Here is a 15,960-nt window from a genome sequence, read left to right as displayed (position 1 = left end):
CCAAATAGACCTGGGAGGTGATCTAGTCCAAAGTCTCTCTCTCAGTGGGAATCCCTTCCACACTATTATTGATTCATGGTCATATAGCCTCTGTTTTTTTCCCCTAATGATCACTCAGTATTCACTGATAATAGTTTATTATACTCTTGGATAGCATTAAGTGTTTCTAAAATTAATAATGGAAGTAGAAAGGAATTTTCTGATTAAAAGCAGTGAAAAACAAAGTCTACAAATTTGAGCTCTTAAAATAATCCGAGTGTTTTTTTCCAGTTAAATTTAGTACTCTAATACTTTACTCTCCTGAAATTTTAGGTGCAGATATCACCCCTTGATTGTTAAGCTCTGAATTCCAGAGTACTCTGCTAAAAAATAGAGCCTGCCCAGGACAGAGATGGGAAGGTTTATAATGCTTTTAATGTTAACAAGCTCTCCAAAAATTTGAATTTTATTGTATATCAAGTTTTGTTATCTATAAAAATACATACAATCACATTTCTTTTGAGAGATCCTAGCTGTGGTCTTTTAAGATAGCTTAGAAGAAATGGCATGACTTTTTGGGGATCTAGAGGTAAGCTGGTTTTTGACATTGGAGTGTATAGTGTGTATGTGTTTTTGGAAGATCTATGTAGGAAACAGCAAAGAAAGGAGATATGACAGCAGTGAAATGTTAATCTTAGAAGTTTGGCTTAGTGACCTGGTTTAACAAGAATTTCCCCAAGATCTCTATATTTGCTATACACACTGATACAAACTATTTCTTGCAGGCATTTGAGAGAAAACAACGTAGGATCATCAACCTTCAAGCAGACATATAAAATGTCAATTAATCAAAAAAAAAAAAAACACACACACACACACACAAGAGCTTGAGCTGTGTTTTTCTGCTGTTCCTAAGATGTCTTAATTCTGTTCATTCAAAAAACAATCTTTTTTCAATTCTTTATTTTTCCTTTTTCTTTTTACCAGTACACAAGTAAAACTTCCCTCCCCAACCCCATCTCTCTCTCTCTCTCTTTTTTTTACCTCAGCTGTTAAAGCTCTGCTAGTTTCTGCATTCAGTTTGTTTAAGTATGTTTTAATTGTACTTTCCAGATTATGCTTCTCCATTTCCCACTGAGATCTGAAATATATGATCATTAAATAGTCAGTAACATTGCAGCAAGGACAGACTTTCCCACCTTATTCAGGAGGAAGACAGATACAAGCTATTCAGTGAGTAGGAAACGATTTCTGGGAAAAGTATACAGCATATAAAAGCAAGAGAAGACATTACTTAACTCTTACTGTTATCCTTTATTATCAAGAGAGGAGGTGGTTTAAAGTTGTCAATATGATTATGCTTTAAAACTTGGCTCTGCAATCAAGTTGTCTGAGGACAAATCTGAGCTCCACAACTTTTAAAATGTGAAACCATGGGCAAATTACTTCTCTATACCTCAGTTTCCTCACATATAAAAATGGAGAGAATTATATTACTTACCTCAAAAAGTTGTGAAAATTCAGTCAGATAATATACACAAAGTACTTTGTGTGTGACACATATTAAGTACTAAATAAATGTTAGCTATTATCATTATCAATAAATTTTACATAAGTAAAATTTCTACAAGCCTTTTTGTATCCTAACAATAGTAACCCCAAAAGTTTTTATTATCCCTATCATAAAGCTAAGTCACTGAATTAAAATATTTTACTGGTTATCTCAGTGCTCACATTCAATACCTTAAAATGAAAACAATTCCTATACCTTCAGAAGGAGAATGGGAGATGATGATAAGGATGTTATTTATGAAGGACATTATGGAAAATGACTACCTATGAGGCTTCTCTTATTTCTATCCCATTTCATTTTCCTACACTTGAGCCCCAGAATGCTAGAGCATACAAACCAAATTATATCTCTACTGAAAACAATTCACTGGAAATATAACATTGTAATATTTCATGAAGGCTTTTTTCTTCAATGTTTTATCATTAGAAACATTTGGATGCTTCAGTACCTAACGAACATTGATGAGAAGCTTGATAAACAATATACTATTTATGTCATTAAGGCCAGAGTGTTTTGAAGGGGAAAAAAAATCACAAAATATTGAAGGAGATATATTAAGTTAACCAAGAGGAATTATGATACCATTGAATATTGTGCAAAATTTGCCCAGAAGAGAAAAATAGATAAATTGGACTTCATCAAAATTAACTGTGCTTCAAAGAACATCATCAAGAAAGTGAAAAGACTACAGAATGGAAGAAAATATTTGGAAATCATATCTCTGACAAGGAACTTATATCCAGAATATACACAGAACTCTTAAAAATCAAAAGTACAAAGAGAAACAACCCATTATTAAAAATATTCAAAGGAAGTAAATGGACATTTCTCCAAGTATACAAACAAATAGCCAACATGAAAACATGCTCAACACAATTAATCATTAGGAAAATGCAAATAAAAACCACAAAGATATACGACTTCACACACACCACAATGGGTGAAATAAAGACAGGTAGCCTAATAAGTACTGGTGAGAATATGGAGCAATCAGAACCCCCACTCACTGTTGTTGGGATTGTAAAATGGTGCAGTTACTTGGAAAATAGTTTGGCAGCTCCTCCAAAAGTTAAACATAGAGTTTACTGAATGTCTCAGCAATTCTACTCTTAGGTATACACCCAAGACAACTGAAAACATATGTCCACACAAAAATTTGTATACAAATGTTCATAAAAGCATTATTCATAATAGACAAAAAATGGAAACATACCAAATGTCCATCAACGGATGAAAAGGTAAGCAAAATGTGGTATATCCATACAGTGGGAGATTATTTGTCCATAAAAAGAAATGAGTACTGATATATGCCACAACATGGATGAGCCTTGAGAACATTATGTTAAGTAAAAGAAGTTAATCACAAGAGATCATATATTATATAATTCCATTTATATGAAATGCCCAGAATAGGCTAATCCACAGAGATAAAAAAAAAATAGACTAGTGGTTGTTGGAAGCTGGGAGAGAAGAGAATCCATTTCTAGTGGATCCAGGGTTTCTTTTTAGGGTAATAAAAGTGTTTTGGAATTAGTGTTGATGGTTGTGAATGTGCTAAAAACCAAGGACTTCTATACTTTAACAGGGTGAATTTTATTCTATATGAATTGAATCTCAAAAAAGCTGTTATTAAAAATACGTCAATCAGAACAAAACATAGCCAGTTTCATAAAGCAGTCGCACCTAGTAGTATTGATTAGGGTAAAGAGGAAGGAATTCATAAGCCCTAATCCCTGATGGCAGTTTGTTATGGACTATAACTTTGCTGATTAATCACTCTCTGCAGTTTTCCAAGGCCAGAGCTAAGGCAAACACTTGCCTAGGACATTTCCCCTGACACCTGCTGTCCCAGTGTAACTATTAATACTGCTCAGTATCATGCTCAAAAGTCCCCCAGTTTGGATGATAAGTTATTTGGCTATCCTGGCCGAATAAGCTGAGTGGAATCACAGAGTTTCAGACAGGGTGCACTCAACCAAAGGAACAGCTGTTTGTTACCTTTTCATAGAAAGCTGCTCTTTAAGGTTCTTGATTTCATTATCTTTAGCATGGCTTTGACGCTGTAATCTAAGAAAAGAAGAAAGAATGCCATAAAATGTCAGAAATTATTTGTCATTAATAGGACAACTCTACTTATAGCTGATGAGGGACTAAGTATGTCCCATTTTGGGCCACAAATCTTGAGCCTGAAAATAACTGGACTCCCCTACCTAATCCTTCTGAAATTTATCTTTATCTTTCTTCACAAAGAACTAAATTCTAACTCTGTAAATTAGAAAGCCAAAAAGAAGAGTTATATTGTATCCCCAGCTCAACAACTCAGAAAAATTACTTTAGCTATTTGTTCTTTAGTTTACCCACTAGAAAACGAGATGGTATCTTATGATGTTCTAAGGCCTATGGTGGGATTGAGAACTTTAAGTTCCTTAAAGAGATTACATCAAGTCAAGCAAACTATTAAAGACTTAAGGTGTGAAAGAAATCAGACCTTAAACTCAGAAGTAATAAAGCTGTGTGCAAATAAGAATTTTAATTAAAACTATAAATTATAACTGGGGAGTTACTCACATGACCTAACCAACAGAAGAGTGGATAAAAATTTTGTATAAATCAGAACACATAACCAGTGATTAGCTTAAAACCAAAATGCAAAAAGCTATTAAGAGAAATGCAAAGTATTACCTTTTGGTTAACATATATTCACATACCATTTTTGATGTTCCATCTCTTATGCTGTATTTCTCTTCACAAACAAGTTTTTACATTAACCTGCTAATCTGCTTCAATATGAAGAGATTATAGCAAAAGTACATTTCTCTTTAAGTCTCTGGTATATTCAGTTACTGGGGATACATACGAGTTTTGGTTTATATAAATTAACGAAATGATAAAGCCTTAAAATGATGACTTTAAATGCTGGCTGGATTGCTCACCACTGTCTTTCAGAGACTACCTATTCACCTTTAAGCTTCTCAGGAGCTGTGGAGACTTACAATCAATGTTGTATTTGACTGAAAATGCAAAGAAAAGAAACCAGGTCTCTTTCTATACAAAAGAGGTCATGTTCTCAAGTAAAGAATGAGAAATACAAGCTTTTACTATAGTATACAGGAGTATGTAGAGAGAATTGAAAAGTAACGTGTACGATTTCTAACACCGACACCTTTCTTTCCCTTGTGTACTTCCATTACTTCACTGTTTTACCCAGCTCTAGTTTAGAGTCGGCTATAAGAATTGACAAAGCTGGCGGGGAATTTAGGAGACTTAGATTCTTAAATAACAGACGACAAGGTGGGCATAGTTCCTATCAACCAGTTCATATATGAACCAGCTGTGTATCTTTAGGTAGTCATAACTTCTTAGTCCCATTTTTCTCATGAATACCATCATTAGGTAAAATTAGATTTTCTTTTCTTTCCTTTTTAAAAAAAATTTTTTAATGGAAATCGAACCCAGGACCTTGGGCATGCTAAGCACACACTCTACCACTGATCTATATTCCACCCCCTACCCTAGATTTTCTTTTCTAAAAGATCTAAAGTTCTCACTCTTACTCTGGCTGGCTATCAACTTTTTAATATAAATTTTATTGATAGCAGTTTCTTAACATTTATGGTTTATTGTAATTTGTGCAAAAATGTCATTTTTATATAAATCTGCAATTATCAATATATATTTACCAAATACTTACTGTAGGATTGGCACTGAATTAGGTCAAAGAAAAAAAGACGTTTTTGCTCCCTAATATACAAGATGTTCTAAGATGAAAAAAAATCAACATTTTACAATTAAAGGATATTTGTATTTTTATCACCTACTCTTGGGACATGACCAGGTGAAATAAACAAAGAAAGGCTCAGGAGCCTGTAGGAGAACACACACAACACTCACGCTTTCCTCTCCGCCCTTTCTCCATCTCACCCTACCCACTACCTAGCTTAGGTTCAATACTATGTCTTCAATGAAGTTCTTCCTTATCACGACAATCCAAAGTACTCTTTTTACCCCCACAAGATCCCTATTAAGTATAGCTCCATTTGACAGCTATTTATATGTACTTTTAAAAAAACTTAAGCTTTTTCAGATAAACATAGATTCACACACAGGTGTTTAAAAAATGATACAGACAGATACTATGTGCCCTTTATCCCTCAATGGTAACATCTTGCAAAATGATAGTGTAAAAACCAGGATACAGTTCAAGATACTGAAGCTTTATCACCACAGGGATCCCTTATTTTGCCCTTTTATAGCCACACCCACTTCCCTCCCACTTCTACCTCCTCCATATAACTTTGCAACCACTAATCTAACCTGTTTTCCATTTTTATCATTTTGTCATTTTTAAACTATTTGAAAATTTGTCATTTCAAGAACATTATAGAAATGGGATCATATAGTTATAAGCTTTGGGTATTGGTTTTTTTCACTCAAAATAATTCTCTAATGTCTTCAGGGTCTGAAGTGATATCACTGTTTCATTCCTGACAGTGTTAACTTCTATCTTCTCTTTTTTTGTCAGGTTTGCTAGAGGTCTGTCAATTTTATTGATCTTTTCCAAGAAACAGCTCTTTGTTTCATGGATTTTCTGTACTGTTTTTTCTGTTTCCAATTTCATTATGTCTAACCTTTATTATTTCCTGCCTTCTGCTTGTTTGGGTTATTCTGCTTTTCTTTTTCTGGGTTCTTGCGATGGGAGCTTGTATTATACATTTGAGACTTTCCCCCTTTTCTAATGCGCACTTTCATGCTATAAATCTTAGGCTGCTTTAGCTGTGTCCCACAAACTTTGACATATTGTATTTTCATGTTAATTCAATTCAATGTATTTTTGTTTCTCTTCACACTTCTTCGACACGTGGATTAGTGAGAAGTGTGTTGTGTAGTTTCCAAGTGTTTGGAGATTTTCCTGTTTTCTTTCTGTTACTGATTTCCAGTTTGATTCCATTGTAATCTGAGCACATGCTTTGCATAATTTTAATTCTTTTAAATTTGTTGAGGTTTGTTTTACGGCCCAGGATATGGTCTATCTTGGTATACTTTCTGTGGGCATTTGAAAGCATATGTATTCTGCTGTTGTCTGGTGGAGTGGCCTATAAACATCAATCAGATCCTGTTGATTAATGGTGTTGTAGAGGTCTGGATCCTTGCTGTTTTGTCTAGCATTTTATAAACTGCTGTGAATAGGGAACTGAAGTCACCAAGTATAATTGTAGATTTTTCTTTTTCCTTTCAGTTCTGTCTGGTTTTGCTGCATATATTTTGAGGCTCTGTTGTTTGGTATGTACACCTTTAGGTTCTTATATCTTCCTGGTGGACTGATCCTTTTATTGTTAGGTAATGTCCCTCTTTGTCTTCTGTAGTTTTGCTCCAAAGTCCATTTTATCTGATATTAATATAGCCACTCTTGCTTTTTTGATTAATGTTTACATGGTATATCTTTTATCATTCTTTTATTTGCAACCTACCTATATTATTGAAACTGAAATGTGTTTCTTGTGAACAGCACACTATTGGATCATATTTTTTTGTTTTGTTTTTAAAATCCACTCTGCCAGTCTCTGTCTTTTAACTGATATATTTAGGCCATTTATATTAAAGGTAATTATTGATATATTAGGGCTTAGGTCTGCCATTTTATTATTTGTTTTGTTTGTTTCTTCTGTTTCTCTTTTCTAACCTTATGCATTATATGAACATTTTTTAGGATTCTACCTTAATTTATTTATATAGTGTTTTAGTATCTATTTATGCAGCTTTCTTAGTAGCTGTACTAGGTATTACAATATGCATACATACGTCTACTGGTATTGATCTTTTCTTACTTCAAGTGACATGCAGAAGGGCTGACTCACACTGCTATGTTGCTGTAGGGTGGAGAGAGGCAGAAGCTCCCTGTTGGGCCCCTCAACATCAGCTGGGAAGAGGAGAAAAATGGAGCACCAATTGGCCCTGGGGTGGAGACTCAGCTCCCCGTGAGAGTAGGGATAAAGCTTAGTATTGACTAGTCCCACTTCAGGTCACTTTGTTAAGTCTCTTTGATACCAGGTTGAGGTAGAAGCTTAGCTCACAGTTGGACCACACTGATGCTATCCTGGCAGAGAAACTGGAGTACTACTTGCTTCCACCTGGTGAGGAATGGAAGATTAGCTGCCTGCTCAACTCAATAATGCTACCCCAGCAGGGGAATCTGATTTCTGCCATCTTTTGTCAGAGTGCACTACCTGTGTCCAAGTGTGCAACACTGAATGGTCATTGTATGAAGCCATATACATTCCCTACAGTGTAGGGAATGAGCATACAAGGATGCTTGGGTGAGGTATCAGAGTTGAAGAGGGAATCTCAGATAGTAAAGAAGAGAGGCAGCTAATCTTAATGGATGGCATTACTTTTCTGATCTGATACTGTGTAACATATTTCTGGATTGGTCATTACCTTCCAGGTTAAAAGTTTTGAATCACGAAGTGTGGTTTCTTAAGTGGTTTCAGCCAGCTTAGTTTTCCCAAATAATTCTAGGCCCTCACCTTCTTCTGAACTTCATAGATTTCTCTAACACCAGCAGAAGCAAACCTGAAAGTGTTTACAACTGATATCATATTGCCAGAGCTGTGGCATCCTTTTCTTCCTAAAAACCCCTTCAGGTTGGATGATATGCTCAGTGGGAGAAAATTTAAGACCAAATATTATTCCAATTTTAAAAATGGCATTTTGGACTCCTTACATTAAGATATTCCCTAGAACTAGTCTATTCTCCTACTAGCAGTCTAGGTACTGCAATAGATTTCAAATTAGACTTCAGAGATGACTGGTGCTTTGTGGTATTACTTTTGATTAAAATAATGTGCTACAAATTATATTACAAATTTCACCTGATAATGGTTCAAGGAAACAGTATAAAAAGAATAGAGTAGGGTACTTATTTTTTCCCCTATTAAATCAGAGTTTTAATCTTAGGCATTTAATACTTAAATTTGTACGAGAAATGAGATTGATAGGGTGAAGATTCTCCAGGAATTCGATTTGTTCTCAATCTCCTGTGCTTAGTACACAAATATTCTGAGAGACCAACATTAAAACCTATGAAAGTGAGTCAGTGATCTCTTTGAGGAATGTACTTATCATATGCTATAAAGAAACAGCCAATTGCTAGCTACATTTTTACAAATTAAAGTCATAACCGGAAAGTTGACTATCATTCTCATGTAATTCTATTATCTTCATACTTATTCAGCCAATAAATGAAAAGCTTGATATATAGAGTGAGCAGTTGCTTATTTCTCAATCCAGTTGGTAAGGCAAAAATGGAGTTTATTTTTAAGCAAATACAGTCCTGTGGTTGGCAGTTCCTAATGTGTGGTCACAATGCCACCTAGTGGCTACATAAGGATTATCTTTTAAACATAGTGTGCTATGGAACAAACCCAGAATTTCCCTTTATCAATAGATTTGCACTTACTTAGACACCTTATTGATTCCAAATGCCACTTGTTGGTTAAGAGATGCAATAATTTTGTCTTTCTTTTTAATCTGCATTTGGTTTTCTTGCCACCGAAAAGTCACTGTTTTCAATTGTCTTTTGAAGTCCTAATCAATGAAAAATACTACTTCAATTAATTCTGTTCAAGTCACCAGAAATTTAAAGAAAAAAAAAATGGACTCTTTAAAAATATATACCATGAAACTTAACATCTGAACTACCTCTAACTTGCCTCAGATATAACGGCAAAAGTACTTACTTCACACTGATTGTGCAATTTATAAAGCTGCCGTTGTCGAGCAAGCTTTTCCTTTTCAGTTTCTCCATATTCTGTAGTTACCTTGTTGGTTGAGCCCTATTGAGCAAGTAGAATATGTATGCTTTATTTTCCTCTTTAAAAAAAGCACTAATATTATAGTTATTTAAGGGGATTTAAAGTTGCTATCTGACTGATTCTCATGCATTATACGTCTCACTGCAAACTTCACTTCTGACTTGTTTAGATAAACCCATCTCTCCCCAGTTACAGTCAGTAAACCATACCATACTTGGCTACTGCTGCGACTACTGGATAACATTAGACATACTTACCATTTTCAAAGCTTTTTTGTAGTGCTTTTTTGTCATAAGAACCATATGAGGTAGGCACTCATTACTCCTGTTTTAGAGATGATAAAATTGAGTAACTTGCGCACGGTCACAGAGTAAGTGGAGAAGCCAGAATTCTAACTCAGGCAGTATTAATTACCCAAGTACTTAATTATTACCTTAGTAATTACCACCTTAAGTTAATGTTCAACTTCTCCACTGGATTATAAACAGTATGATCACAGGGACCATGTCTTAGCATAGCTCTAGACACAAAGCAGGTGCTAAGTATTTCTTGAATAAATGAATGAAAATTTTTCAAAAGGTGTGCGACACTGTGATTCTGAGTTCTCACAGCTATTGAATTAAAAACAAAGGCCCCACATTTAAACTTTAGTGTGATATCCAAAGCTTAGAATGTATCATTTCAGTTAAAAAATATATATTTTTTTAATTGAAAAGGAGACAAAAAGGTATGACAATTATACTAATGTACTATCAGACAGGGAATCATTTGTACTAACTGTACCCTTAGACAATCAATATTACTATACACTATGTATCATTATACTTAAACCAGGGAACAGTTTATCATAAAATTACCTCAGTACAGAATTCTCATGGGTATATAAATAAAGTGGTTTAAAAAAAAATCTTTCATATGTTTTGTGTCATTAAGTGCTCTACTGAGCACTTAAATCATGTTCATATGCACCTTCATATATAGGTATGTCACTACCAGCACTGACTACCACATGGAAAGGAACCAAAAATATTGTTCATTAATATTTCTTGTAGACATTTCATGGTAACAACCAGGTTTAATTTTTAAAAAATGAAAGTAGCTTTGTTTAATAAAACTATTTTTCTCATGAAATTTAATCCAGTGGGATTACATCAGGGTATTTTTTTCTTCCTTGTGGTATTTGAAAATTCTTTACAAGGAATGCATTTGTAATCAACTCTGCCCAATACTTAAAATCAGGAAATGGTTTGAGGACTAAAGTGAAACTTTTCCAGCTTCTAGAGTTCTTCTTTATGTCACTCATCCCCCTATACCTCCTTTCCTGTTTTGTCTTTTCCCTTACAAATACAACATAAACCACCAGGTTAACAAGCTGTTCAAAGAGTCATGGGGGGAAAGAGGTTAACAATTTTTCTGGAAGAAGGAAGGCAGGACTGTACCCTCTCCAGTCAGGCTTACCTGCTCTATCATGTCCAGAATATGCAATTCATCCAGGCTATAAAACTTGTCTTCAGCTGCAGAATCTTCTTGAATATCGCTTGCATCATCTTTCATAAATCTACTGACTGGGTAGAGATTTGCTTGCTCTTTCTTCAGCTGCTCTTCTCTTCCTACAATTTCTGGGCTATAGTGGTGACATAATTAATGTGATCTTTTATAATTGTATAGTGCTTTTCATCTAAGTCACTACTTCCTAAATTAATTGTACTGGTCTCATGGATGCTCAGATCAGAAGGGTTCATAGTCAAAGAAAGTTTGGACAGTGCTCATACTGTGTATTTCTTTTGAAGACTAACAAAGAATTTTAGCATATTTGAGATAGCACTCAATCAAGGTACCTATTATGTTCATCCCAGGGTTTTCAAGAATTATGAAACCACGGAGTTCATTTTTCAAATTACAACTATTAACATCAGTTACTTTGAGAAACAATAATTTGAGAAGTATGGACAAACATTTCCATGTCTGTTATATTATTTTATCATTCTTGACAAGCAGGTTGGTTTAATTAACTTCAGTTCTTAGGTCCAGTGTACATTTAAGTAGAGGGCTGCGACTAGTGACATAAAGTAGATTTAAAATGGAGGTTTCTTTTGTAATAGCACTTAAAAAAAAAACTGCAGTGATAATGAATTTCACTAACTAGGAATCATTGAAAAAAGAACGAAAATATTACATGTATAATGGCAATTAACTCATTTTTATACGTATGTCTAAAATTTAAATGTATGCTACTATCCTTTCAGTTGGCCTACTATTTAGTAGCTATGAATTTCCTTCCTAATGCCACTGAATAAATAGTAACAAGAAATAGTACTTTCATCTATAGCATGATACAAATTACTTAATTTTTTAGTGAACAGAAAGAAAATAGATAACTCTGATACATTATCACTTATTTTCGGTCACTGAGACCTTGAAAAAATGACATCTAATGCTTATACAGTAACTTGTAAAACACTATAAAACAGTCATCAGGTATCACTCTGGTATCCTAGACTGACTCAAACATTTTGGAAAGTTCAATGAAATCAATTGCTTACGTAGACCACTAGTTCCAAAACACAGTTAGTTTTCAAATTACTTAAAGATCTTTTTAAAAATTACATTTTCCCTGACACCCCTATGCCTCTAAAACTATGAATTTATATTTTTGAAAGGCCTCAAAAGATTATTCCTAACTTTTTAAAGTATGATAATAATATTGTGATAACACAAGAAAATATTTCTATTAATAAGAGATGCAAACCAAAGCATGCAGAGTAAAGTTATATGATGTTTGACACTGAAAAATGCTAAAAAAAAAAAAAAAAAAAAGAACAAAATGTTAAGGGAAGAATGAAGCAAATGTGGAAAATAGTGATAATTGTTGAATCAGGATGATAAATATATACTAATGTAGACATATTATTCTTTACTTTTGTGTATGCTTGAAAATTCTCATTTGAAAACAAAGCTCCCTGGATGATTTGATGATCATCCAGGTTTGGGTCTACACTGTAGTCAGAGTGAGCAAATGACTGATAATGCTGCACATTCTTAAATAAGTTATTTTTATACTATCTAGACATAGCCTGACACAAACAAATGAACAGACACACACACACAAATTATTGCTTTAGTGGCTCAAGTCGTTGACACAGAAGGTGAAAACCCATCTTGGATGATCAACTATTAACTTTAAATGGATCATGTCCATTAACAATGAGAAAATGTCAACCACAAGTGATAGCTTTAAAGTTAACAAACTATGTTCTTGTTAACATTTTAAAGATATCTTAAGTTATGACCTCACAGTGAATTTCCTAAAGTCAGTAATTTTCAGTTAACAAACATTTTGGTGGGTGTAATGATCTCTTCATGTAGTATCTCCCCTACTTCCTTCCTCTACTACACTGTCATCAATCATATGGTTGTAGAATATAGCTCACAGTGATTTTTAGACATTGAGAGGTTTCCAGTAAAGGTTCAAAATTCACTGTTAACAACTGCGATTTTAAAAACAAAAACACCTCAGGTTAATTAAACAAACCAAACCAAATCAAACTCTTGTAAAAGAGGTCATTGGGACAAACAATAATCTGTCTTTAAGGTTAAGTCTTATTTAGTCTATATTTGGTTAACTACAGTTTAGACTATATTTTAAAAACATTTTATGCTAGACCCAAATTAGTCCTTGAATAAAGCAGTTAGCATTGAATGACTTGAGTAACCTTATGGAAAAATGGCGAGGGATCCTATTCTCCCAAAGTAAATGATAATTTAAACTTTTGTCACTTTAAATAAAAACTTGACAACTTATTAGGACAAAAAACTTTCTTCTCTTAGTGAGAACAATTTCCAAAGCAAGGCTGTGTCATACTGGCAAAGCACACTTTGAAACTACAAAGAAAAATTTAAAAATTAAATAAACTAATACTTACATGTGCTCTTCTTTTGATTCCTTATTCTGAAAAATAACATCAAGAATTAGTACTCTCTATCAACTATGTTAATACAGCGTAGTGATCTGACTGCATTTATGTCAGTGTTTCTCAAGCTTTCTAACCACAACCAAAATAAGCACATTTTAAATCATGATTTAAATGCACTTACATGTATATCTTTATACATAAGCATAAAACTAAAATATAAGTTCCATGAAATAAACCATACCCATATTACATGTGTTAGGGACTGCATGTTTGCGTGCCTCCAAAATTCTTATGTTGAAACCCTAACCCCTGATGTGATGGTAGTTGGAGGTATGGCCACTGGGATGTAATTAGGTTTAGATGAGGTTATGGAGTCCTCATGATGGGATCAGTGCCATTACACAGAGAGCTAGCTTGCTCACTTATAGGCGCTGGCTCACTCTCTTTCTCCACCATGTGATGATACAGCAAGAAGGTAGCTGTCTGCAAACTAAGAGGTCCTTCACCAGACACTGATCTGCTGGCACCTTGATCGTGAATTTCCTAGCCTCCAGAACTGTGAAAAATAAATGTTTGTTGTTTAAGTCACCCAGTCTATGGTAGTTTGCTATAGCAGCCCAAACTGACTAAAACAATACATGATAAACTCTGGAATTTTTTTTTCATACTAATTCTATTTCCTTTTTAAAAATGGTAGTTGTGACCCACCAAATTGATTCTGTAATCTACCACTGAGTCATGAAACAAAACATGAAAATCATTTATTCAGATATTGGAAGTGAGTGCTGTGGCTGAGTTTTTACCTATTGTTACATCCCAAGACAGGGTACATATAATTCTCATTTATGGAATCCTATACTAATTACAAGAGTTCTTGAAAATTTACATGTAAAGAGAAAGCAGACTGATACATTAAGAATCTTATAGAAGAAAACATGTTATGGAGATCACAATTGGGAGAAAATGTTAAAAAGCCCTAAATTTTATTTTCATTAAAATAAACCTATAAAGGCAATCTATTAAATACAGGTAATATCAGTGACACTTAACACATATTTAATTGAGCATTACTCTTATATATCACCCTTTTATTAAAAGTATCAGTTACTCTCATATAAATTACAGTATTAATTTCTACTACTCTTGTTTACAAGAAACTTCAGGTCTCCTTCTCCACAGATTCCATGATGTACTTATATATTTGTTTTCCTTTATTGTCTGTATACTAAGAGGATTTTTGCATTTCACTGATCAATGGCCAGTGCCAACTTGATTCTACAATTTTGAATTATCAACTCCTTCCTTGGTTCCAGTGTACCTGAATAACTGAGTTGACAAGATATTTGGTAGTCCATAATGAACATATCTAGTATAGTTATGTATAAGTTGCCCCGCTATCCAAAAGTAGAGCATTCCTATGAAAACTTTCATAAGCCGAAATGGCCAAAGCAAAGAAACAATTACAGGCATACCTTAGAGGCACTGACGTTTTGGTTCCAGACTACCTCAATAAGGTAAATTTTGCAATAGAGCAAGTCACACAAAGTTTTTGGTTTCCCAGCATATATAAAAGTTATGCTTACACTATACTGCAGGTTATTAAGTGTGCAATGTAGCATATGTCTATAAAAACAATGTGCATATCTTAATTTAAAGATACTTTATTGCTAAAAAATGCTAACCATCATCTAAGCCTTCAGCAAATCATTACCCTTTTTTTTGGTAGATGGTCTTGCCTCAGTGTTGATGGCTGCTGACTAATCAGGGTGCTGGTTGCTGAAGGCTGCAGTGGCTATAGCAATTTCTTAAAATAAGACAACAATGAAGTTTGTCACATTGAATGTTTCTTCCTTTCAAGGATGATTTCTCTGTAGCATGCAATGCTGTTTGATAGCATTTTACCCCCAGCAGAAATTCTTTCAAACTGGAATCAATCCTCTCAAATACTGCCGCTGCTTTATCAACTAAGTTTATTAAACTAAATCCTTTGTTGTCATTTCAACAGTCTTTACAGCATTGCCACCAGGAGTAGATCCCATCTAAAGAAAACATTTTCTTTGTTCATCTGTAAGAAGTAAATCCTCAACCATTAAATTTTTATCATGAGTGCACTTCAGTCACATCTTCAGGCTGTACCTCAATTTCTAGTTCTCTTGCTGTTTTCACCACATCTGCAATTACTTCCACCATGGAAGGTCTTACTCCCCTCAGTGTCATCCACAAGGATTGGAATCAACTTCTTCTAAGCTTCTGTTAATGCTGGTATTTTGACCTCTTCCCATGAATTATGAATATCCTTAATGGCATCTAAAAATGTGAATCCTTTCAAGAAGGTTTTCAATTGACTTTGCCCAGACATCAATGGAATCACTATCTATGGCAACTGCAGCCTCATAAAATGTACTAAATAATAAGACTTGAAAATTGAAATGATTCATTCGTCCATGGGCTGCAGAATGGATACTGTGTTAGCAGGCATGAAAACAACATGAATTTCACTGTCCATCTCCATCAGAGCTTTTGGGTGACCAGGTGCACTGTCAATGAGCAGTAATATTTTGAAAGGAATCTTTTTTTTTCTGAGTGGTAGGTCTCAACAGTGGTCTTAAAATTAATAATTAGGAAACCATGCTGTAAACAGATGTGCTGTCACCCAGGCTTCGTTATTCCATTTCTAAAGTAC

The 15,960-nt window shown here is 34.2% G+C and overlaps 1 protein-coding gene across 6 annotated transcripts in view; it reads right to left on the bottom strand.

Annotated features, from left to right (window-relative positions):
• Positions 1–15,960, bottom strand: part of DZIP3 (DAZ interacting zinc finger protein 3) — a 104,356-nt gene that overhangs the window by 17,680 nt on the left and 70,716 nt on the right. For all 6 annotated transcript variants that reach the window (XM_074363088.1, XM_074363099.1, XM_045507183.2 and 3 more), the window contains 6 exons: positions 13,287–13,312; positions 10,822–10,987; positions 9,289–9,384; positions 9,009–9,136; positions 3,551–3,619; positions 1,024–1,120 (listed from right to left, as the gene is read on the bottom strand). In XM_074363088.1, the coding sequence (XP_074219189.1) occupies positions 1,024–1,120; positions 3,551–3,619; positions 9,009–9,136; positions 9,289–9,384; positions 10,822–10,987; positions 13,287–13,312 (582 nt within the window). The remainder of the gene's footprint in view (positions 1–1,023; positions 1,121–3,550; positions 3,620–9,008; positions 9,137–9,288; positions 9,385–10,821; positions 10,988–13,286; positions 13,313–15,960) is intronic.

The sequence above is a fragment of the Camelus bactrianus genome, chromosome 1 (genome assembly GCF_048773025.1).
Source record: "Camelus bactrianus isolate YW-2024 breed Bactrian camel chromosome 1, ASM4877302v1, whole genome shotgun sequence".
Lineage (NCBI taxonomy): Eukaryota > Metazoa > Chordata > Mammalia > Artiodactyla > Camelidae > Camelus > Camelus bactrianus.
Note: the sequence above shows the minus strand (reverse complement) of the source record. Positions and strands in the feature narration are given on the sequence as shown.